We start from the raw sequence: 26721 nt of genomic DNA, 5'->3' as shown, positions 1-26721 counted from the left end.
TCTGCTTTTCTTTTTGCTATGTGCACAAGGTCATTGGAATGCAAAAGCTGCCATGGTTATTTGTTAAGTAAAGTGTTGGTAAACAAGCCCCATACATGAGGTGTATTTAATTCTCGTCCAGTTACTATGAAGTCTGCAAAGTGTTTGCAAAACTGCACCTAGAGGTTACTCTAGCTATATCATTATAGTTTGAGAAGACTAAAGTGGATTTTTTTTCTGACAATCTTTGTGGATTTATTCGAAAAATAAATAGGTCACAATTAAAGAGAAATACTGATATGAAAACCAGCATCTTTCTGCCAAAAAACTGAAACCACTGAAGGCTTATAGAGTGGATATCAAAAGCCTGCATACTCCTTTTAAAATTTCCAAATCTTACAAAAAGTGGAATAAAAAAAGAATGACATGATTTGGCTTAATTTTAGCCTTTAACTCAATTAAAGCTGAAATTATAGTAAGAGTATGTAGACTTCTGATATCCACTTTATACTTCAAAAAGACAGTTATTAAAAGCACACTGCTATTGCAACACTGCAGTGTCTTAAGGACAGTTATTTTTTATTTTAAATGGGTCAGTCAGAGTCTTGACCCCTATCAAACGTATGTGGCATGACTTTAAAATTGCTCTTATTAGCTTTTCTCTAGCAACTTGACAATGTAAACAATGTTGCAAGAAGAAGTGGACAAAAATTAGCTCATGATGATATGCAGTGTTTATAACGGAGAATTCTCTAAAAGAATTTTAACTATTACATCTTCTAGAGTTCCATTGATACAGTTATTCTCTGACTGATTTTAGGGTTAAGAGTATTATTTTTCACATTTTCTTCATTTATTGCTTACTATTTTCTTTCTTTTTTGGAAAAGATTCTGTGAAGATGAATACACAGTTCCCAAATAAAATTTCACAAATAGTGCATTTCAATCCTGGGTTCCAGACACTTGACTTTGATGAAAGGGGATGAGAGCTGAATACTCCTTCAAAACAGGACACACACAAACACACCCACACACGCTAGGGCCAATTTAGAATCACCAATCCACTTAACCTGCATGTCTTTGGACTGTGGGAGGAAACCGGAGCGCCCGGAGGAAACCCACGCAGACACGGGGAGAACATGTAAACTCCACGCAGGGTGGACCCGGGAAGCGAACCCGGGTCTCCTAACTGCGAGGCAGCAGCGCTACCACTGCGCCACCGTGCCGTGTGTGTGTGTGTGTGTGTGTGTGTGTGTGTGTGTGTGTGTGTGTGTGTGTGTGTGTGTGTGTGTGTGTGTGTGTGTGTGTGTGTGTGTGTGTGTGTGTGTGTGTGTGTGTGTGTGTGTGTGTGTGTGTGTGTGTGTGTGTGTGTGTGTGTGTGTGTGTGTGTGTGTGTAATTAGCAAAAAAAGTAATTAATGCTCATATGTGCTGAGGGTCATGTTAAAATGCTGAGCAGGCGTTGTTTCCTATTATTTTAGCTTGCATGGCTAGAAGAATAGACCTTGAATAAATGATTACTGAGGTTAATTTGGTGTGATCCTCAGAGATGAAGACATCTCAGTATACTGGATTTTACTACTACTAATAATAGCTATTTACAGTTCTGTATATTACACTATTCATACAGTAAAACAGAGGGAGCTCAAAGTGCGAAATGATTATGTATGCAGTATATTAGTTAGAATTCTTTTGTGTCATTTCCTCCCAACTTTAGAAACAAAAACAAATGTGTGCTGTGGTGTGACCTCATAATCCTTCTCTGTTGTTACCTTCAAAACTGTCCCTCTAAGCCTTGTCTGGCTTCTGCATTTGATGATATTTTCTTGAAAACTGGACTTGGTGGACTGAATCTCATAATTAGAGCTTTCTGTCCAGTTCTGGTTCCTTCCTTGAACTGGATTAAAGTAGTTAAACAGATGGATGTATAATTTCTCATGTACTTACTTATGGAATGAAGAGTTTACAATGGAAAGATGAAAGGCCTTAAATTGGATTGAAAGAACCGACAGGGATGAAATTCAGAAAAGCATGTTCAAATGAGTTAGTCACAGACAACAGACTGTTGAGCAGACAAGAAATGAGAAAAGGGTAGGTATTGGTGCATACTTAAAAGACCATTTTCTTGAGTACTTCATTCTAGGAATAAGACATTCAGACTCTTCCATAAAACGTGAATGATATATTTTCCTTTTAGGATTTGTGTTCACTTGTCCTTTTTCAGAATTCTTTTGTAGCTTTAAGAATTGGCCTTCTCGTCACAATAATGAGGACATAAGGGAGACTGAAGAATAGAGTCTGAGATCACATTTACTATGTTCTTCATCAATAAGATAATAGTGGAAAAAAATCCTGTACAAAGAGGTCCCACAGAACTTCAGATGCCAGAACATTCCATATTGTAGTGCATCCAAATTGTTTTGGCACCATGTAGTGTTCTTACTAGGTGGTTTGATATGATGTGTGCATTATGTATACTTGTTTTCTCTAATATGTATGAGAAAAGGATTTATTTGTTGGATAGACATAATTTTCAATGAAATCTTAGCTTTCATCTCCACATCTGAAAGTGCTTTAGACCTCATGAGAAAATTTTCCAAAAGTTCAAAACTTTCTATATAACCCTAATGTTTACCTAAATTAAACATTTGTTTTCTTGCTGTATATGTGAAATAAAGGATGGTCAGCCTTTCCGTTTCTGATGGTATTAGTTAAATAAGAGTCATGCATTTTACATTGTAAAGAAAAGCCCTGGTGTGTTGTTTTTATAATGTAGAGATGCACCACAATGATTCTGGAAATCTGGTTAATTGTATCCATGTGTAGTCTTGAATTGCACTTACTCAGACTTTTTCCTTTGTTTCAGAGCCTGTAGACAGAAGGATTTCCCTCTTCCGTGGTGACATCACCAGACTGGAGTTAGATGCTATAGTAAATGCAGGTAAAATAGTTTAATATCAATACTTCAAAAACTGCAATCAAGCACTATAAAAAAACAGTCTATGTTCAGGCAGATATGGATAGCCTCTGCAGCAGAAAACAGATGGTTGTGGAACAGGACTCTTTATTGTGCTTGGCCAAAGAAACCGTAAGCTCTTGTCTGTCCCATATGTTATAATTATTGAATTTCAATAGGGCTTAGAAAAGAGCATTTAATGGTCTGACTTAGTTGATACAACAGTTTGAGTGCCCTGATTTTTTTTGGACCTGGACAACCTGAACAACCTGAACAAGATAAACAGAGACCCTTTAGGATGTTTCCTAATCATCTAAAAAATTGGATGTGTTTGTATGGATTGGATAACTTGACCTAGGAGGATAAAAAGAAGTATTATGAAAATGTATTGGTGTTTGATTATAGCTATTGACTGCATGATTGATGAATTTCATTATTGTGAAGGAGATGGGCTGTTTACTGCAATATATTCTGCAATAGGATGTACAAAGACTCATCTGAGATCCCTGCCTCAAGCAGTATTGCAGACAAGTATTCTATAATACAATCAATGTAATTGAATACTGTTATAATTCATCACTATGTAGTGAAATAAAAATTCTGTGATCAGTAAAGGTTGTGACTAATCTAGCATCATCTCCATCTTAACCACAACTGATTGGAAGTTAATCATATTCAACAATTGCACCAAGGAATGTGCCATTAAGATTTAATCTTTGTAGTCTTGTCCCCTTTTAATTTGAAAGGCAACATTTATAGTTAGTTGAATTAAAATGACAGGCTTGGGTTCTCCAGTGGTCCACCCTATCTGATTTGTATTGCTAGGTTTTACATTCTTGACGAAGCAAATAAATCTATATATAATGCACCTTGGAGGAGGATTGGGCTTGTAAACAAGGTATTCATCGTGGTTCTCAATCAACTCAGTCTGTTACTATTCATCAAGAACATGATGGAATGAATAGCATCTGTAAAACATATACTGTGTTAGTCATTTTGGGAAATACATGAGAAGTATCTAAGCAAATATAGTATAACTGCAGAAATAATTTGTTTTACATCATTTTAAACTACATATGTATTCCATCTCTTGCAATTTTGACATGACCTAGCTCAACAATTCTGTTCATCTAATTTTTCCAAAATAACCTCAAGTTGAGTTTTGAAGGTCCCTAAAGTATTACTTTCTACCAGGTAATTATTCCATGTGTCTATAGTTCTGTCTGTGAAGAAAATCTTTCTAATATTTGTGTGAAATTTAACCTTAAATTTCTACCTGTTTGAAGAACTTGTTTTCAAATAACAACATGGAGCCAATGCTAATCTCATGTCACCTTTAAATCTTTGTTTGCTCAAATGGAAAAGGTTAAACTTCTTCAATCTCTCTTCATAGCTCAGACCTCTTAGTCCTGTAATCAGCCTAATGGATCTTCTCTGAACTTTTTCTACCACTGCTATGTTTTATTATTTTTTTTTTGTAATTTGGATGCCAAAACTGCACACAGATCTTCAGATATGGCCTCCAAACACACTGATATATAATCTAGAATCTCACTAGCCTTCTAAATCACTTCTGTACATTATTTGCATGTGGAATATGAAGACACAACAGCTTCCTGGTTTGTTTTATAAAGTGTGTGTACAACGTTCAGAACTCCTATTTTGTATATAAATCTTAAATATTTGCTTCCTACATGTAACACTTTACATTTATTTACGTTAAATTTAATCTGCCACAAATTTGCTCAAGCTTGAATTCTGTTCAAATCCATTAGTAATGATTCAGCTAATTGTATATAATCTACCATTCCACCTGGTTTGGTATTTAAAATTTAACCAGCTTGTTTTTTTATGTTATTATCTTTATCCACCTCCATAAGTATGACAAATGAAATAGCAGAAAAAAAACGCAACTTAATGGAGGAAAAAGTTGTAAAAAGTTCTGGCCCCTTTCAAGCAACAAAAAGCAAACTTTTAGGAGCAAATACCTTATATTAATTAAGCATGCACCAGAATCACACAGAAACAATGTACAGCTCTCAGCTCAGCACCAAGTCCAAAAAAGATGACATGGTACACAAGCAGTTTGGTCAGCACATCTGATCAACACACCTCCTAGCTATAATGTTAGCTGAGCACTATGAAAACTATGGTTACAGAACAGTGTGAATCACAAACATTTTTGTAAGGGGACCATCCACATATGTGGAACCTTTAAAAAAAAAAAAAAAAAGACCATTTTTACTGTTGAAACCCTGCTTGTGGGTCTCTAAAAATTTTGCATATTTTTACAGATCCTTTTCAAGAGATACCAGGTTTAGGCTGCTATGTAGCAAAAGAACACGAACTTGCAAAATGTAAACTTATACACACAGAATGAAAATATGACATATAATTACACGATAGGGGTTTACAGAAATGATCAGGCCACATTTGCAAAAATGTGTGGTTTTGGCCTTCAAATTTATAAATGAGCTATGTTAAAAATACAAAGGACTTAAATCTGTTTGGCTTTAGCATTTGGAGAGTAAAGGGTAACTAAATTGTGCTTAAAATTACTAAGGCAGTAAGGAGGATATATGCCAGATGTTTCGTTAAAACAGGTTCTTCAACAAAAATCACAGGGGCATCAGTAAAGGCTGGTTAAGGGTTAATTTCACACCGCAAATTGTAGGTGCCTACTGTATAACAAAATACCTAGGAAGAAGCGAACAATAGCATTATTGTGGACCCTCAATATTGACTTTTTAGGAAACATTAGGTGAATACAAATTGTTGGGCTCTGTTGGGATGCTTTCTTTGTTCTCATTAAATCTTTTCTGGTTTTCTTCAAAATATTTCATTTTGGAAAATATGTAACTGCTGAACAAAACTGCTTCTTTATTTTCACTTTATTAAGTAAAAGTTTCACTTTTCCCCAGAACATCCTTTTTTTTATTAGTAGATTTGGGTAGATGTGTTGGGAGTGAACACACCATGTTAAATTTATTATCTGTTGCTTGCTTCATTGCTGAAGTGAAAGGTGGATTGCTGTAGTCCTCTGTGCATACATCAAGTGCGAGTTTATTTGTATGTTATTTATAGGAACAGCTAAAATAAATTATTCCTTTTTGTATCCTCCATTTCTATGAACAATTTTTGTTGAAGAAGCTGTCAGTTGTAGAATTGCTTTAGGGTAAGATCAGTGTTGCAAATTAGACTCATTGCTGACATTTGGGAATGAGCTCTTATTTCCTGTGTTTTCAGTGAGAGTTGTCTGGTAGTGTAAATGCATTTATGCAGGACTTACTAGTCTTGCGACCTTCTAAAAGTGTCAGTTTATCTGAATGTTATTTATACCTTACTTAACCTCGGGTCTTGTGTAATTTTGTTGCTTTCCTGGATTCCTGATATGCCATCCATTAAGATAATCCATTTCTCCTTTTTGTTTGTTTGATGCCCAATGAAGAAGCAGGGTTGCCACTGTAGCACTGGATGAGACAACAACCTGAATTTAGTAGCCTTTTTAAAATTTCTTATCATGACCACTAGAGGGCAGAATAATCCAGCCATGTAGAATTGAAATCCCTGCACTACTTGGAAGGCTGCACATGGGATTACACTACACTGCAACAGGATCAGGAACATAGGATTTGCATCCTTTTGTTTTCATTTTGCTTGCTTATATTAGAAAACATCAATCATAGAATCAAATGCTGTGAATAACCTTCCATTTGTGCTGAATCAATCTAAGACCAGAATCACTTGCCTCACTAATAATGAATGAATTTCAAAAAATTGTTGTGAATAGGAATGATTATTATGGTCATTTTTTTCTTGTTCCTCTCACTTTGCCTGTTTGGGGTAAAGGAACAGTTTTGGTTTGGTCAATTAAGACAGTGTGATGTTTTGCATAAGTCTAATATAGTAGCTACTACAAGATTATCAGTTCAGTTCACACCTCAGCCTCACTGTGTGACTCTGAGCAAGTTACTTAACATTTTATAATATGTTCTCATTTAGAAGTCCTCTAGGATAAAGGTGATAGCGAAATATATAATAGTAATAATCTGGTGTCTTCTTCAGATATTTTAATGCAAATAAATACTATAATATAGCAAGAGCTTTGGAATTAAAATCTCTGTAGACCCCATGTCTTCATGTTTTCAGTCAATCATGTGTTGATGTTGTAGTATAAATTTCAGGTAATAGAAACAGTGAGAAAAAAATGGGAAATATTCAGAAACAATTACATAATTATGCATTTTTGAAGTTCTTGACTTGCATTTCATATTTTTATTGTTTCAGCAACCACAAAGAAATTGAATCAACAGTACTGAAATTTGTTGGCTGTATAAATTATCACAGCATATTTTATTTTTTTTTTTCTTCAGTTCTCTCTTCACTTCCTTTCATAGAGATGAAGTGATCATGGAACTAAAAAAATGGGATAATTCACTATTTAGGTGATAAGTCATGAACACTACTGTTATTAGTAGAACAGCTTGACATAGGCCATTGGAAGACTTTTAAATCATAATTAGTTTTTTTGCTTCCTTGAAAGAAAAGATGATGTCTCCCGATCACAGTTTTTTTGTGTAATTTTAAAAAGGAGCAGTTAGCACTGAATGTATGTTAATCTGAAAAAAATATACAAATTTGAAACAAGGGCTTCCTCCACATTATTACGTTTTCATTTAAAAACACATACATTAGCCTCTGTTCTTGAGTTTTGTCCACACTACCCGGGTGTTTTTAACACCTGAAAACATAGACTTTTGGAAAATGCTCTCCAGAGCTTTATATTTCTGAAAATGCAGGGTCAATGTTGCATTGTTGACAGGTTAAATTATAGAGTTTTGAAAAGCCAGACCCTAATCATGCTGTGATTGGTGCATGCTTTGCACATGGCCCTTTCCTGTTTGGTTCCTGCTCATTGCAATGTTTCATTCCCTGATTGCTCTCCCTTTAGGGGAGAAAACAATATTCCAACATAGTGGACACAGCAGAGATGCTTTCCATGGTGCTGTTTGTGTTGTGCAACCTGTATATATCTAAATTGTGTTTTGTACAGTCTGATTTCTCCATAAATTCAAAGAATTTTCCAGTCACTGCTGGCAACATAACCATTCCTTCAAAGACAACACTTTCTCTTCGTGTTTTTGCTGATTAGCGCATACCTAGTGTAGGCAAATGCCTATGTCATATTCATTTTCGGTCATTTAGTGTGGGCAAAGATACTTTCCTCAATGATGTGAAAACACTAATGTGGATGGAGATCATTCTTGTTTAAAACTGCTGTTTTTTAATAAAAATGTGGTGGTGAGAACATCTCCTATAATATGAGAGCTGTTTGGTGGTCCATTAATTGGTACTCTTCACATTATTTCATGGTTAAGAGCACTGAATAAACACATAACTTGCTCAGCTCACAGTGTCCATCAATACAGGTCATCAGCTCATCTGAAGGTATCCGTAGCTAGGATATGAGCGAGTACTGGGAGAAGGCAGAAGGCCAAATGTTACCATTAACATGTTTTTGGATCTTGCAGATTTAATTTTTGTACCACTTGTACATATATTTGTCAGCTTTAGACTTGGTATTAATTTGTGTCATCAAGTTTATTATTTTTGTGCTGCCAGTGTGTATATTATAGGCACCACCATTTTGGCTTCTCAAATTAAACTTTTTTGTGGCGCTAATTTGAGGTAAATCTTTCTAGAGAGTTAGGATTTTTCCATTCTTTTTTGACTATGAGTTTTGTCTAACATTTTGGCTTTGGTAATTTGGTTCATTTGGCTCTGGCTTCTGCAAATTTATTGACAGCAAGTTTGTCCAACAGGAGGTGAGAGCAGAGATGAAGTACATTCTTCCAGGTTATTAACTAGGAAGCATTAAGGTCAACATTCTGAATTGCAGGATTTCTTGGTCTGAGTTCCTAATGCAATCATTCCCAGTCCATCCAGCATTTATTGGGAAAAAGACTTACACTCTAGCATGTTCACTGTATGGCAGGAATGTGACACTGGAGTATATTCTCAGTTGCTGCCCAATTACATTGTGGTAGGGATGCAGTCAATGATACCATGACAAGTGGTGAATGTCCATAGGTTTATAAAATTCATTGGGGCATGAGAGAAGCTTCATTCGTAGGTGAAGATTCCAGTAAGGCTCCTTGGTAGTACATTAGAGTAGTAATTGAAAGGTAACATCTGGATATTGCTCAGATTATTGAGTCGATCATCATAGCCATACATTGTCTTGCAGTGTGAATCAACAAGGTTAGTGTTTATGTTGCAGCAGACAGAACTTCTTTGAAAGAAACTAAGCCAAATATGATTAGTTGATAGAAGACAGCCACAGCAAGACGTGGTCTGCACAATGTCATCTTATAAGCTGGTTGAAGGAAGTTTTCTTGGCAGTTCTCAGTAAGGTATTAAATCTTATTTAACATTAAAGGTATGTGCAAGAGGAAAGCCAATAGATCAATAAAAGAGGCAATATAAAGGAAATGGGGCTATGAATTTAGTGAACCAGTTTGTGTCCATTGCTGCCTAGACACAAGTTGGTCTAAACAACCTGCTTATTAGCCTGACCTGAGGAATCTGATATTGAAAGTCTCAAGATAGCTGATGACTCCAGATAATACCACTGATAATAAATCTAGGTTACTTAGTAGATGTATTCATTAATCAGCAATTGGGTATTTTAATTTAATTACATGTGTCTGTTAACTACTTGGCGGCACGGTGGCGCAGTGGTAGCGCTGCTGCCTCGCAGTTAGGAGACCCGGGTTCGCTTCCCGGGTCCACCCTGCGTGGAGTTTGCATGTTCTCCCCGTGTCTGCGTGGGTTTCCTCCGGGCGCTCCGGTTTCCTCCCACAGTCCAAAGACATGCAGGTTAGGTGGATTGGTGATTCTAAATTGGCCCTAGTGTGTGCTTGGTGTGTGGGTGTGTTTGTGTGTGTGTCCTGCGGTGGGTTGGCACCCTGCCCGGGATTGGTTCCCTGCCTTGTGCCCTGTGTTGGCTGGGATTGGCTCCAGCAGACCCCCGTGACCCTGTGTTCGGATTCAGCGGGTTGGAAAATGGATGGATGGATGGATGTTAACTACTTTTTTAAAATGTGTTTGGTGTTGCATAAATATCAACCTCCCTGCTCCACTCTTTCCAAATGAAAACATCAGTTCTACGAATTGCCTTTTACTTTTTCAAAAGTGGATTTAACATCATCGTTTGAATAACCAGTAGTTGAAGTTCTTGCCACAATATGATTCAGGTGAAGCTTCAGGTTTATGCTAAATATGGGAAAGTAAAACTGTAAGTAATTAACATATTCTCTACTGAAATCCACTGGCATTTGAAGTAGAGTGTTGAAGATGCTGCAGCATGTTCTGGTTTTTGCAAGGGATTGTATTAAACTACTGTGCTGCCTTTAGGCTGTTTCTGTTCATTTAAAATGTAGCATGTCCACTTCAAAACATCTTCCAATATCAATACTACAATGTCTATTATTTTCAGTAGTTACTTGAAAAGAAAAAAAAAGCACTACACAACATTTTGGCTTATGCACCAGTGTGACTGGTATGTATTCATTGTAGATGCATTCATGCACAGAATGTAACTTTTTGTGTTCACATTTCAACCAAACAGCTTGCCCTTACAAAAGAGAAAGCAACTTCAGCCCCTGAAGAAATTCATTACGGTGATTTCAAATCCTTTAGAATTAAAAAAAACACCATGCAGTTAATCTCATCAAGTTCTTGTACTGATGTGCTACATTAGGGATGATTATAATTAATACCACAGTGTTCAATAATTAATACAATAATTAATTTCCCAAAGACTAAGCAGCATTTTCTAGCCTGTCAATCTTTATCTTGCACATTTTATAGTGAGAATTGTCAGAAAGCTGTTTTAAAAAGAAATTCATATTTAAAAAATGTGTTTAAGCAATGCTGTAAAGCAGTAGGCTATAAAGTAAAATTATGTGTAACAGCAGTATATTGAAAACAGTCAAAATAGATTTGCTCTAAAATTAGCTTCTCACTACAACATCAGGATTGAGCATCATGGTGATAGAGTTTAATGCTGTGCCCTCACAGTTCCAGGTACCTGTTTCTAATTCTGTGTGGGTAGGTATAGAAGCTAAAAGCATTTTTTCTCAGGTATTTTGGTTTCATTCCATACCCCAAAGAAAGCCAAGCAGGGTTGATTTGCAGCTTATTTGGCTGCCATGAGTGAATATGCTATGCAATAGGCTAGCATTAAGCCCACAGCTGGTCCTTGCCTTGTACCGGATGCAGCTGGTATCCGCTCTGATATCAGAGGATCCTGTAATGGAGTAAGTGGTTTTCGGAAGGTGGATGGATGTGTGACAATAAAAATGGAGTACTTTTAAGAGCAAAGAGATAAGTTTTTTTAACTCATTATGGGCCTTACATGCTTAATGAACATTTTAGTTAGTACATTGTAGCATTTCAGTAGCTTGCAAGATGGCTTTAGAGGGTTGCACAAAAAAGCATGACTGGAGCACAAATATCAGTACCAAAAGTAATCATAATAAAAATTTTACAATTCAGTAATAATAAAGATTGGAATTTGCATAGATCTGAAGATAGATTTTTTTAATTCTTTACAACCTGTATCCCGATTGTTGACTTGTTGCAACTCTTTTAGAAGTTGAAGTTGCCTGTATGATATAAATCTGTTGTAGCTGTGGGTAAACAGCAGCCTTCTCCCAGACTGCATTATGCACCATTTCATACTTGCTTGACCTCTCTCTGTCACATTTCAATTATCTGTTATTTGTTTTTGTTCATATATATATTCTTCATTCCTCTCCTTGACACCATACCTACCCATCACCTCCTCATCTCCTCTGTTCCTTCCACCAAAATGTCCATTGATATCTGCTCCAGTCATCACTTTCTGTCCCTTGGGTACACTGTCCATCACTTTATCCAACTCACTCCAGAAATCTTTTTCTCATCCATCACACACCCTACTTGCAGGGCATATGCACTAACAACATTTATCATCACACCTCCAATTTCCAGCTCCATAATCATTACTCCTTCTGACACTTTCAAAACACTCTTTACATACTGTTCCTTCAGAATAACCCCTACACCATTTCTCCTCCCATTCACACCATGATAGAACAGTTTGAATCCACCTGGCCTTACTCCCCTTCAATTTAGACTCTTGCACACACAATATATCAACCTTCCTTCTCTCCATCATATCGGCTAACTCTCTCCCCTTACCAATCATACTGCCAACATTCAAAGTTCCTAACCTCAGTTCCGCTCTCTTTACCTTCCTCCTCTCCTCTATCCTCCAGACACGTCTCCCCCCTCTTCTTCTCCTCCTTCTGCCAACAGTAGCCCAATTTCTGCCAGCACCCTGTTGGCTAACAATACTGGTGCCAGTCATTGTTAACCCAGGACTTGACCGATCCGGCATGGAAATTGTTTTCCGCATGTTGATGTGGCAAAATTTTACACCGGATGCCCATCCTGACATAACCCTCCCCATTTATCCGGGCTTGGGACCGACACGAAGAAACACACTGGTTTGTACATACCCTGTGGCTGGGTTACTATCACATGAATATGTTTGTTTTTTGTTATTTATTTTACGCTATGGTATTTAAAAATTGAAATAATTGCTCAGAATTTAATACTCTGGTTCAGTTAGGGCCTGGGATAAGACCTTCAATTATCATGCAGCTTTCTTTTTTGAGGACATTGCGCAAAGAAGTTGGTTATTCTCATTTGCCCCTACAGTGTGTTTGAATACAGTATTAGACTGTATTTGTGTGCACCCTGTAATAGATTGATGTTCTATTAAGAGCTGGTAACAACCTTACACGTTTCATTTCCATAAGGGGTTCTTTAGTGTTCTGCAGCCTTGACCACAGTATATTGCAGTTTAGCAGACTACATACTGTAACAGCTTGCTGCTTGAAGAGACAGAGGGGAGAAAGATTGTGCGAGCATTGTGACCAAATAAGAGTTAAATGTGAGGAGGGCGTGGTAGTTCGTCTAGTGGGAGCTGAGGGACTGGAGCATGACCTTGTGTCCCACAGCGTTTATATCTCAGATCATTGAATGATAAAGCACTCTTTTAAAGGCTGGTTACTGGGTTCCTGCCAACCTAGTTATACATTGTGCATGTGCAGTGATGGATTTGAACCTGTGCCAGCAGGGGGTGTGTTAAATGCTCCATAGCCTCGACAGACTGTTGCTAATTCCTGTTAATCCCTGTTTTCTCACAGCTGCCTGGAACATTAGCTTTCAGGACAGACAGCAATCTCTCTCTTTCTCACACGCTCTCATGTGTGATCAGTATGTCTCTGTAATCCTTGATGGTAATTTTTGTTATATTTTAATGAGCTTTGGCAAGGCTTTACTGTCACAGCAGGTTTTAATTAGCCTGGTAACCACATTTAAATTGGACAGTCAGAAGATAATATAGGGGCTATGGAGTTTGCTCTACCACTCTCACAGTACACTGCCTGTTCTGAGTGAACCTGAAACATTTGGGTGACCCAAATGGGAAGATGTCTGTTGGGAAGCTCTCTGAAATTAACTAGGAACTTGCTTCGTATTGAAAATGTCATAAAAATGCATAGCTGGTTTAGGAGTGCAACTTTCCCTTTTTCAATGTAGCACACCATTTAGGTTTGCAGGAGGTCACAGCCTAATTCGACAGCTTTGGAGTTAATGAAGGAGCCAACCATGAGTTTTGTGAGTGGCAAAACAAATAAACTGGGTCAATTTAGAGTCAATCTAATATTCTAGAAAATGTCAGAATTCTGGGTCATAATTTTACGAATTTATAGCCCTCCTTCCAAAACGTATTGCTTACTGTAAAGACAGATAAATTTTATAAAAGAATAGGCATTTAAATACAGATATTGTGTTCATTTTATATCCTAAAAGTAATCTCATAATTTGGATTTTTGGTTCATGTTCCACATTTGTCTGTTTATTTAATACTAGACAAAGAGCCCGTTTCGACAATGTAAGATGAAACGGGCACGAGTTTGTGTCAGCATAGTATAATATTGAATGATGAATGTTCCAGTACAATATGGAATAGTAATAAGTATAAACACCACAAACCTGATATAGGTGTATTGAATGAATGCGTAATTGAATCAGAATGCGTAATTAGGCCTCGAGCTGTAGTCGAAATCGCCTTTCAGGCCTCTAGAGCTTTAATCGAAGTTGCCTTTCTCTTTGAATTTTTGCGGCCGTAAATCCGCCGCCTGCCGTGATGTTGGGGTTGGATGTTGGTCTTGTAAGGTTTTTCGGGCAGCTGCGCAGAAGGGTACTGCGCATTCGGCTTTGGACGTGCGCAAAAGGCGACTGTGCATTCGGCTTCGGACGGACGTGAATGAGGAGGCAGGCGAATTATATATTAAGACTAGTGAAAGTGTGGACCTACGGTCCTACAATAAGATGCTGCAAATGGCTAGATATAAACAATAGTAAACTCACTTCCAGTTGTTTTCAAACAAAAGTTACATTTGATTATGAATTCTGAACCACTATATACTGTATTCTGGGGGATTATCAATAAGTGGGCATACAGTACAGGAACCATGCTTTAATTACAGTAAACTTTTCTGCACGTCGGTAAAGTGCCGGTCATTTTGCTGCTACCTAAAATTTTTTGATTTTCCAGATAACATTATGTCATAAGCTTTTAATGAAGACCACGATCACGGGTTTAGCGGCACTAGTTGTCAGTATACTCATGACCAATGGACAGACATTAGCATTTTATTTATATTTGTAGATATATTTAATAAATATATATACCCGTTTTACATGCTGTCAAATAAGCAAACCACATGCCGTGGCGCAGTGTAAACAGGCTTCACCGCTGACGTCTGAGGTTCAATCCCCGAGAGGGGGTGCAGTGAGTATGTACGCCTGATGAGCCCAGAATTAGGGTGAAACACATGTTGCGTACTCTTTGCATTATTTGACAGTAAACTATGCAACATATATAATCTAAGTTTGCCTTAATTTGCTTGTTTTTGCATCCTGGTTTATAATGCAAGAATTCCTCTGTTGAAATAAGATGTGTACAAGTCTGTCTGGTTTGACTGGTGTAGCATGCAGAACCCCCCAACCCCAAACACACACACACATTTTCCATTTACCAGTCTCCCTGTTTCTGTATCTCCCTCCAAATCTGCTCTCCTTCTTAATCCCTGTTTATCTTTTGTCCTCTTCTTTTCTCTTGATCCCCGTACAGTGCTCCATGTCTCTTGCTGCTTTAAATTGAAATGCAGACAGGCTGTGCCAAATTTGTGACATTAATCATCAGGTGGTATTCAGTGGCGGATTATCATTAACCCTTTTAGGAATGTATTGTGGTATTAGATGTAGTGCGTTTTTAAACTGCCACAGAGTTTATACTTTCCTTCTCTAATGGCTATGTGTTAAAATTCTTTGTGACCATTTCCACATCCTCATCCTCCTTGCTTTGCTCTGGTCTTGCACCATTAGTGTAGCCTCTCACTTGTCCAGTGCACTGCTAAAGCTGAGCGACAGTGAATAATGCAGGATTAATTACATCTTCAGGCTCTTTCGGATTTCTCTGACTGGCTTTCAGAGACGCTGGCAGCTTGGCGACTGCTGATTAAAAACTTCTCATCCATCCAGCAAGGCTGACACAGTTAGAAGATAGCCGGGAGAGAGACATCCCTGTTACAGGCGAAAGAACCTTGTTCAAGACATGTGAGCAATGAGACAAACTGAAGACACCTTCTTTAACACACATACTGTATACACATTCCTGTATTGCGGGTCCAAAGCTAGCTCTCCTCTTATCTTGCCTGATTTTTTTCCCTCATTTAAAATGATTTGTGAATAAACAAGCACAAAGAGTTGTGTAACAATTGTGACATGCCTCTTTACTCCTGTCGGGGAATTAAGTAGAAGCACTTTAGAAGCTGCATCTAGTCTTAGAGTACATTTTTTTTTTCCTTTTCGATCTCCATCCTGCTTATGGAGTTGAGATTGGGGGAACTGCCTTTGGTACTTTGAATTTCAATTCAAAAGCTGAAGGCCATTCTCTCAGGCTGCTGTCACGCTTCAGTTCCTTGAGACTGTGTATGTGCGCTCTGTCTTGCCTGAATATGAATATGCCTGTGTGGCTGGGTGTGTACTTATAGGGGGAGCAGGAAACAAATGACAGATGAAAATCCGTATAGGAGAACAAAGATGGGATCAGACTTTGTTGTGAAGCATTGATCCTGAACATGCTGCCTGCTGAGCTTTGATTCAGCATCACTCTGAAAGCTGCCCCACCCCTTCACTATCCTCTCCTCACTCTTTTATCATCTTCCCTACTCACTTTTTGTGTCTGATATTTAAATCCTGTAACCAAGTTTACTGACTTTTTAATTAAAATTAGGTTTAACCCCGTTAAAGAGTGAGAAGTATACCGAATATAGGTACTTGAAATATAATCTGAAGCACTCTGTCTTCTGGGCAAAAAGCATAAGTTCTTTGGGTCATACAAGCAATAATAAAAAAAAATCTTATTGTTTTAGCACAAGATTTTCCTTGGTCCCTTGAGATTCATCCTGAGTATGATGTTCATCTGCATCCAGGTCCTCCAACTTACTCCAGCCACTATAATAAGCCTCTCTCTGTTCCAGTGTGGTGCTGAGGTGTCACTCACTGCACTTGGGTCCCAATCCAGATGGTTCGTCATGTGGTGGGTTTGGCAACTTGCTATCCGTGCATGCTCCCAACTTCTATGTGGTTGCCTCTGTACAGGAAAATCTGCTAGAGGGATACTGTTCAAAATCAACAGATTTGACGCATTTTACAATACTAATAACTGTGCCAAGTTTCACTTGGAATGAGTGATTCATTTTTGAGTTATGTACACAGATTTAAGTCTTGATACATAGATATACAATTTGACCATTTTTCAAAGCGATGTCTGACTGCATTCAACGATGCAAATGTAGAAAGATTTGAAAATGTGGCAATCCAATGAACTTGTCTCCATGTCACAATGCTTTCCCCATATTTGTATGTGTATATACTGTATAATCTATCTTCCACTCTCCTGCACCACTTATGTAAAGATTATCAGAAATATTTCAGTATGATAGAAGTGAACGGCATCTGCAACTGGATGTATTGCCTTGTTCTTGCATGCCGTGCATAAGAATGCGTTGCTGAGGAGTCCCCTTCTCATTATTTTTTTTGTGCCATTAGGAATGCAACTATTAGCAATCATGTACACAATGCCTCATCTCTTGATTTTTTTTCATAGCTGTAGGTTTTTGATTAATTGGCTAGTCTTAAATTACCCCATGTGAATGAATGTGAGGGTGTGGGCGAGTGTGACCTGTGATTGCCTTGCACCTCATCCATAGGTGACAACTCAGCTTTCTGCTTTTACTCCATGACTTGGTGAATTATTGACTTCCATCAAAAATGCTGTTCCCATTACATTTCATTGGTGCTCCTCTTAAACTGATCCATCAGAATCCTTTCACTCAATCAATGCCTGTGAGGATTTTGAAGACCTTCACTAAGCTGTCCTGTGACCTTATCTACTCCAGCGTTTCTCAACCTTTAAGTTTTTGCGACCCGAGTTTTCATAACAGTTTTAGTTGCGCCCCCCCTAACGTTTTTTTTGAAACCCTAATAAAATTTATTCCTATATTTTTTGCTGCCGATACACCGCTACAAGTTAAAAATTTCCCTACGAATACCGAAATTACACCACATATGGCAACATTCGCGCCCCCTTTTTTGTTACTTCCCCACAGTTTGAGAACCGCTGATCTACTCAATGCTAAAGAGATTTCATTTTATTCTGCTAGAGGAGGACCTGTCTTATAGTCCCAGGATGCACTTGGTTGCCCTTTCCAGCACAGGTTCTAGACGCCTAATGCCTATTGCAGTGTGGTGACTAGACCTGAACACAATTCACAGAGGAAGAGAATTAAGGTTGAGAGTGCTCTGAACTATCAATAAACTTACCAACATGTGAACTTAAGCCAGTTAGTGTTGTATGAAATTATATTGCCATAAAATGAGAATCTCTGGCATATTACTTATAAACATTTGCTAGTAGTGCCTCCTGACAATAGTTATTGGTAAGTACATGCTTATTGATAAATAATCATCACAGTGATGTAATCTTACTATTTTTTGTTAACTTTTATTACAAGTTATAGTACATCTATCCATCCATCTTTTTGCTGATCTTTATTTCTTAGGTTATTGTATCATCACTGAGCACAAGTCAGGAACCAATCTAATACTTGTCCCAGTTATGTTAAATGCTAAATTCTACCAGCTCAACAAAATGTTACTTTTAACCCCTCAACATATACAATGTTCTTTTTTTGCACAGCAAAATTTGGAATACTTTGGTTCTGAGGTCTGAACCAGTAAAAGGTTTCAGCCTTCCATTTTCTTTTGGTAATTTTGATTCATGCAAACCAATTTGCCAACCCACAAGACAGTTGTTGGGTCTAATGTTACATTCAAGTTCAGTTTTACCAGTGTTCTGGGCTTTGATATTCAGCCCTGCATACAAATGTAAATTAAATGCCACCATTTTGTTTGCCTCTTTTGAGTAAATGACACAGTGTGTGCTTGGTGCACATCAAAGGAGGCATGACCAGAATGACACACAAAGACTAACTATTGTCCCTTCATTTCATGTGCTTACCTTACTGTGTGACTTGTTTAAAGAAAAAAAAATGTTGTAAAAAAATCACATTCCTGCAAAGTGCTGTATAAGTGCCTTTACCTACTGATAATCTGAGTTATATAATATTTGGTGCCTTTGTCAAAACAGTGTTTAACCTACATTGCACTAACTTTGTGTCAATTTTTCAATTTTGTGTTATATTTATGGAGTCATAGTTAACCTTAAAGAGACTTGTATTTTAGTCAGACACTACTTTTCTTGTTTTAAAAACCAGGGGTAGGCTTGTTAATTTTTTTTTATCATCAGCTTTAGATAAGTAATGGCCTGCCTCAGCACTCTGTATAGACATTTCCTATTTTGTTAGCTTTTGGTCTTTTATACATACAGTAAGTTCACTGTGTCACAGTATTGTAGTTTTAAGTTTTTTGTTTTATTCTTTTAACATTTTTTTATGATTCAAACCAGGGGTTCTTAAACTTCTTAACCTGAAGACCCAAATTAGAAAATCAGTACCATACTGGAACCCAAGAAGTGGATTATTGTCATAAACAGAAAAATAACAATGACCATATAGTAATAAAGTAAATGTATTTGTTTCTTTTTAAGCAGTTGTCCCACAGGAATAATACTGAAAGAGAAACACTGGAAACAAATGTTAACACATTACTCCATTCAACCATTTTTCAAATTTGCTCATTCAGAGCAGTGTTGCACAGCAGCTGAAGCCTATCCCAGCCAGCGATGGGCTGAAGGCAGAAACAATCCCTGGGCTGTATGCCAGTCTATCTCAAAATGAACATACATACACACAAACAAACTTCTGAGCCAATTTAGCATCTCCAATCCAACTAACCAGCATGTCTTTGAATGTTCTCCTCATGTCTGTTTTTCCTTCAGGTGTTCCATTTTCCTCTCTCTCTTCAAACTCTATACAGGGAGCACCTGGGGCTTGAACCTAAAACAATTATTATCATTCAGAAAAAGAATAGATTCCTGAGGTATATCCCACCCAGAATAAATGCTTAGTTGAAGCTTTAGTTAAGCTGAGAGAAAGAAATTCATAAGATGAAGTGCAAGGATGTGATGATTTTTTGAAAGGATATTATGAAAGGTCACTTCACTTAGTCACTTGACGTATAGAGCCAGGTAATGAATAAAGTAGATCAAAAATTATTTAATCGATGCAGTGTACAGTAATCCCTCCTCCATCGCGGGGGTTGCGTTCCAGAGCCACCCGCGAAATAAGAAAATCTGCGAAGTAGAAACCATATGTTTATATGGTTATTTTTATATTGTCATGCTTGGGTCACAGATTTGCGCAGAAACACAGGAGGTTGTAGAGAGACAGGAACATTATTCAAACACTGCAAACAAACATTTGTCTCTTTTTCAAAAGTTTAAACTGTGCTCCATGACAAGACAGAGATGACAGTTCTGTCTCACAATTAAAAGAATGCAAACATATCTTCCTCTTCAAAGGAGTGCGTGTCAGGAGCACAGACTGTCAGAAAGAGAGAGGAAAGCAAACAAATCAATGGTGCTGTTTGGCTTTTAAGTATGCGAAGCACCGTCGGTACAAAGCTGTTGAAGGCGGCAGCTCACACCCCCTCCTTCAGGAGCAGGGAGAGAGAGAGAGAGAAAGAGAGAGAGAGACAGAGAAAAACAAACAGTCAAAAATCAATACGTGCCCTTCGAGCTTTTAAGTATGCGAAGCACCGTGCAGCATGTCGCTTCAAGAAGCAGCTGCACAGAAGGTAGCAACGTGAAGATAATCTTTCAGCATTTTTAGACGAGCGTCCGTATCGTCTAGGTGTGCGAACAGCCTCCCTGCTCACACCCCCTACGTCAGGATCAGAGAAAGTCAGCGCGAGAGAGAGAGAAAAGTAAGTTGGGTAGCTTCTCAGCCATCTGCCAATAGCGTCCCTTGTATGAAATCAACTGGGCAAATCAACTGAGGAAGCATGTACCAGAAATTAAGACCCATTGTCCTCAGAAATCCGCGAACCAGCAAAAAATCCGCGATATATATTTAAATATGCTTACATATAAAATCCGCGATAGAGTGAAGCCGCAAAAGGCGAAGTGCGATATAGCGAGGGATCATTGTATACCTTTTCTTAAATAAGCACCATTAATTATACATTTTACTAAATGTGTTCGCAAATTGTTTAACCCCGGTTCCCATTTAACAGTTCAATTAATTGTGTTAAAAAAGGATAAACTATTCTTAAAAATGTATGCGCTATTTTTGTTTTATACAGGTGATAGGGGAAGTTTTGCTGAATAATTCAGCAAACAGTCCAGTTTGAAATGTTTAACTCTAACAACTAACATCAGGTTGAATATCTACTGCTTGTCCCAGCCTTTTGATATGTTTTGGTGTTTGTGCTTTTCTCAATGGTCTAACAAACATGTCCTTTTGTACTACCAGTACATGGACATTAATCAAACCACTTTAAAATAGTGTGACAAGAAGGAATTCTTCCTGACGAGACACATTAAGCTTAATGCATTATAGGTTTAAATTCAGTATATGCTGTAACAGTGAACATGTGATAAGGCACTGAGCAGTTGTTCATGGTTACAGAAACTGCATTTACCATATAACAAACACTGTCACGGTACTATACAGTATATATACTCGCCCAATTTACTCACCCATCATAACACTCTGAAAATCATCATATCCTAGTATGTATCTGTTTCATTCTGACCTTTGAATCTAGTGCCGCAGTCCCTTCACCTCACAAGTTTTTCTGCCCTTCTCCCCCTTTCTTATACATGCCTTTGCTTTCAGTCTTTTCAGACTGACTGTTTAATATATTGGAATTGAAGTGGTGAATGTATATTAAATTTTCGAACCACAGAAATGAAAAGTCTCTGTGACACATCAACGGCGCTGTTTCACTTACTGCTGCAATAAACGGTACACTAACTAATAGGTGCCATATCATTCAACATAGAATTCACATTTGGATGAACTTGGCTAATTTTAATATATAATTATGGGGTGACGCATCACAAACCTCTTACCGCCCATAATTTAAAGGAACATTGATGTAAACCAAAAAAATGACAACTTGGTTGCAGGCCATAAGCTTTTTGGTTTGACAATTTTGCAATATTTTGGTAACTAAAGAAATCCACGTTAGCGTTTTAAATGTTATGCAACTAGTCTGAATATTCAGTGTCTGATTGCCTTTATACAGTTATGGAAATAAGTACAAATCTGACAATAATATGACTTGAGTGAGTTTTAGAATTCATATTAGTTTTGTTCTACAAGCTAATGTATATACAGTATTTAATTTATATTCAATAAGTTAAAAGGCTAATATTGTGTCTTTGCCGCACCTGGGTGAATGTTAGGTTTATCGGTTACTATTATTTGTTCTAGTATGATTGAAGGTATGTTTAAGATCTTTACTGAAGACTGTTTTTATTATGAAGTTCATTAAATGAGTGAAAAAAAAAAAACGGCAACGAAAAGGGTTAAGTTTTTTGATTAGTATCCTGACTGTTTCTGAACAGTTTCTTTTAACTTGTACTGTTCTACTTTGCTTAAGGCAGCTGGTTTCTCTCCTGGTATTTCTGAAATGTGATTGGCAAAACCATCTCAATATGGGCTGCACTACTCCAGTGTAGCATGGTTATCTTCGCCAGCCAGAGGGTGTTAGGTTTATCGTTTCATGTTAGGTAACTTAAAAAATAACACTCTAAGTGGGATATTTTTCCTTTTCATTTAGAGTAACAAAAAACTGACTTGTTAGGTACACCTACATATTTTAAAGGGCTGCTGCCTCTTTTATAATTGAACATTTCATGACGGGTAATGCCTATATTTGTTAGATCTGAAAAGGTTTTAAATATACCTCCAGGTTCTGGTGTCAGGCAGTTGCATAAGACATTTATTTCTGCTTCACTTTCATGCTATTGTGTCTATTGATGTGCAGGTCTTTTTATAGTACTGCATACTATACCTACATTTTAATTCCCTTTCTCATGAAATTACACAAGTATATCTAAAAAAGTTGCAGTGGGTGAAGTAATGTTTGGTGCTGTTGATTTAATCAGAAATAGGTATTGCAGTAAAAGGTTCTATTGTGGAGCTGATTCCGGGACATTACATAAAGTTCAAGCAACCTGTTTCTTCTATGTTTTTAAAACCTTTTCTCAAACAAAGAATTTGGAGCTATTGTCTTCAAACTCTTGGATTAATGCGTATACTTCATAATGATGGTTATCAGGCTCAGAAATTAACCCAAGCATTGCACTGTGAGGCAGTAGCACCCCTGTGTATCTATTGTAATAAATAAATAAAGAGAACAAATAACAGCCATAGCTTGCAAATGCTTTTTCCTCAACTATATCTTATGATTTTGGACTTCAGGTGCACTGTTGTTTTTGAGGTAGTTGGCTGAATAGAGTGTTCATAATATTGTATTTCAACTTTCATCTGCTTTTTAGAAGGCTAGTAAAGGCCTAATTTAACTTGCAAAAAGTGCATATAGGCATAGATATGTCTGGGTAGTGGTATTGATGAATAGAGGGGACTACAGTTACAACAGGAGGTCATTCAAGATCTCATAGGTCATAATATAAGCCCAGTCTCAGGGTTCCCCATACTAATAGGGGGCATTGTGTTTTACAACACAAGCATACTGGGAAGGACAACCAATCTGGTCCTTTCCAGTGCAGTTCTGTAGTAAGGCTAACGTGCAGGAATATCTGAGTTGAGAGGCAGCTGGTGTCAAGAGAGAGCTGGTCATAGGAATGATGGAAAGCCGAAGTAGTGGGATATGAGCAGGGGAAATGTGTGTAGCGAGAGGTTACAACTGTTTAGCTAGACCTGGGGTTGGGGGACAGAGTTAGTTATTGTTTTCTGTTTGTTATACCTTTTCTGTTCCCCTTTTATTATTAAATCCTGTACAGCAGACCCCTGCAAAGTCGTGGTTCAGAGTTCACAGCCTCAGTCATTCATGGATTTTTCCTTAGAACCTAACTAATAATTATCGGAAACCACAAATATCTGCCACAATTTTTATAGCTTTTTTCGTGGCAATACTGTACTGTAGAGTGAACAGGAAGCGACCGTAGAGGAAAACGAAGCTTGGGATGGTGAAAGTAGCCAATAGAATTTGAAACTGCAACTCCCAGCAGTCCCTGCAGTGGCTCTGATTGGTCTTCTGCAGAGGGTGCAGGGGCTATGATGTCAGCACGGCTTTTAAAAAGGGGGCCGATGACCAAAAGCAAAAAAAAAAAGTTTTTGTAATTTGTGTTTCAAGTTCCTGTCTGTCTGTCTTCTGTTGGGTTACCTGTACTTAATCGTTTTGTTCTGTATCGTTTCATGGTTGGCGTCCGGATTGTCTGCCATCTGCCTGTGTACATGAGGACTGTAAGTGGATTCATGGGCATTCTGCAAAGAAAGGAGTGCTCCTGAACCTGTCCACCCATCTTCACCATTTCAGGAACTACCAGTAGGACTATCTTTACATTCCCATTCATCGTGCGGATCTCTGGACTATCTATTTTCATCATTACATTTCATCTGTTACCATTTTTTATGGACTTTACTGTGTGTGTTTTGTTTGAACTTTGTTGTATTTAATGTGTAATCGCTGTAAGGGGAACAGGGGTGGTATCATTATTTTTGTTTTACATTCTTTATTTGCTGTTTGATTACCGTTTGCTTGTTTTTGTCTCTGTTTGTGAGTGCGTGCGGGTCGGGCCATAAAAATAAATAAATCACCGTCTTCTCGACGGTGTGAATCTTAGCAGCACCCGACCGCTACAGTGTTATCCATTTCTCCTTGCTGCTGATTGACTGCTGCCCTGTGACGCATCTCCAGTTGAGTGTTCTTGTGTTTTTCGTTTTGTTCTTCTTAAAGCCCCAAGATGCGGCAGAAATGCCCTGCACCTTAAGGCTTCTGGCAATGAAAACACGCTTGCATGAATTACAGTATGGTACATATAGCGGTAACATCGGTATTTTACATTCTAGCAGTGCAGGAGACATAGCAGTACAGTACTGTACAGTATACTGGTTTACCTTTACATTCTTTTTTTAGGTAATGTATTAAGCTGAGTTTGAAATGAAATTAAAGTGTTTTGGGGGCATATTTAGGGTTTAAACTATAAAAATAGGCATTTTTTTAACCACATCCAAAATTTGCAGTTTTTCACAATTCGCGGGTGCTTTAGGAATGTAACCCCCGTGAATTTCGGGGGTGTACAGTAATCCCTCTCTATATCACGCTTCGACTTTCGCGGCTTCACTCAATCGCGGATTTTATATGTAAGCATATCTAAATATATAACGCGGATTTTTCGCTGCTTCACAGGTTTCTGCGGACAATGGGTCTTTTTATTTCTGGTACTTGCTTCCTCAGTTGGTTTGCCCAGTTGATTTCATACAAGAGATGCTATTGGCGGATGGCTGAGAAGCTACCCAATCAGAGCACGCAGTTAAGTTCCTGTGTGTTGCTGATTGGCTCAGCGACGGAGTGCTGCATTAACCAGGAAGTCTCATCTCACTCATTCGGCATTAACGTGCTCCTGCTACTGCTTCAGGGGCCGTGTCCAAGCGCCAACAGAAGATGCAAATGATTGCAGAAAAGGTAAAAGTTTTGGATATGTTGAAGGAAGGGAACAGCTACACCGCTGCAGGACTCCATTACAGTATCAATGAGTCCACGATTCTTTTTATTTAAAAAGGAGGAAAAGCATATAAGATCTACGGCCGCAGTGTCCTTTAACCAGGGTGCAAAACGAGTTGCAAGTGGACGTGATAAGGCAGTAGTCACGGTGCTACACAGTTGCCTGAAGAGGCTCCTTTAGAAGAGCTGTAACGCTATCCTTTGTTGTGCAGTAAAATTAAACTCATCGTTATCGGAAAAGTCGTTGTGTCATTGTTGGTGAGTAACCATAATTAATTATCTACGTACAGTACTTATTACATGTACATAGTTTAGTGTCACTGTACACACATTTTACTGTATACAATTTTTCTTGCATTGTACGTATTTTGCTGCTGGCCTGTCTGTCGTAATGGCTGTAACATATGTGATATCGGAGACGCTCGATATCTTTAATATTTAGGTTTTACTGTATATAAACTGTGTTTACATACATAATTTCAACGAATCTTACCTAATATCTAAGAGAATACAAAGGGTTTATGCTGTATAATTGTGCGGGAAACGTTTATAATAGTGTGGGAGAGTTTATAAGGGCTTAAAATATATAAAAATAACCATATGAACATATGGTTTCTACTTCGCAGATTTTCACCTTTCGCGGGGGGTTCTGGAACGCAACCCCCACGATGGAGGAGGGATTACTGTACTGTATTTGGTTTTGACATTCTGGACTCCTGTATTGGTGTTTGGGATTGTAAGATACCCCCTAGTGGTCACACTTGTTATTTGGTAAGATTCATGTTTAGAAGGGCATCAAATCATTTGGTTCACTACCAAATATTGGGTATTGGATGCTGGGTAGCTCTTCTGCCTTGGATTGGTCTGTCCACGCGTCTACTCTGGACAGCCAATTGGCAAAAAATATTCTGTTATACACTGAAATAAGAATGGAAAAATAAAGAGCTGTCAGACTTCTCACCAACAACAAAACCAATACGCAGACAAAGTCTACCTGTTAACAGAGCACAGACATTGAATCGTGTATAGACTAACCATGCATGGACATAACAGCAGCAACAACACCATGCATGGACATAACAGCAGCAACAACATTTACCTTTTATTTAAATGTCTTCACTGATGTAATGTTGGCATTCACAATTATTGCACAATCAATTCCTTTTTAGTATGAGATCTTCAAATTGGATTCATTTCCTTTTACACTCTGCAATATAATCAGACATCTAAAACAAAAGGTAAGCTTTCTTTTTGTCAAGCAAAGTTGTGTTAATTTTTAAGTGATCCTGGTTAAAAGGAAAGGACAGTAGCCAATCTTTACTCAATGCTTAAGGCTAAGTAGTGTTAAGCGATTTGCTGCTTTAAAGGCTGTCTGTGTTGTTTAAATAGAAAATTTCAGACAAAGCAGTAAGCAAGGCGTTGACTCCACAAGACCTCTGAAAA

The 26721-nt window shown here is 37.9% G+C and overlaps 1 protein-coding gene across 3 annotated transcripts in view; it reads left to right on the top strand.

The window, feature by feature from the left end:
• Positions 1 to 26721, top strand: part of macrod1 (mono-ADP ribosylhydrolase 1) — a 575305-nt gene that overhangs the window by 88181 nt on the left and 460403 nt on the right. For 2 of the 3 annotated variants that reach the window (XM_051923041.1, XM_028809642.2), the window contains exon 3: positions 2845 to 2919. The exons of the other annotated variant lie outside the window; for it this stretch is intronic. In XM_051923041.1, the coding sequence (XP_051779001.1) occupies positions 2845 to 2919 (75 nt within the window). The remainder of the gene's footprint in view (positions 1 to 2844; positions 2920 to 26721) is intronic. 3 annotated transcript variants of the gene reach the window in all.

This window comes from Erpetoichthys calabaricus, chromosome 1, assembly GCF_900747795.2.
Source record: "Erpetoichthys calabaricus chromosome 1, fErpCal1.3, whole genome shotgun sequence".
Taxonomy (NCBI): Eukaryota; Metazoa; Chordata; class Cladistia; order Polypteriformes; family Polypteridae; genus Erpetoichthys; species Erpetoichthys calabaricus.
Note: the sequence above shows the minus strand (reverse complement) of the source record. Positions and strands in the feature narration are given on the sequence as shown.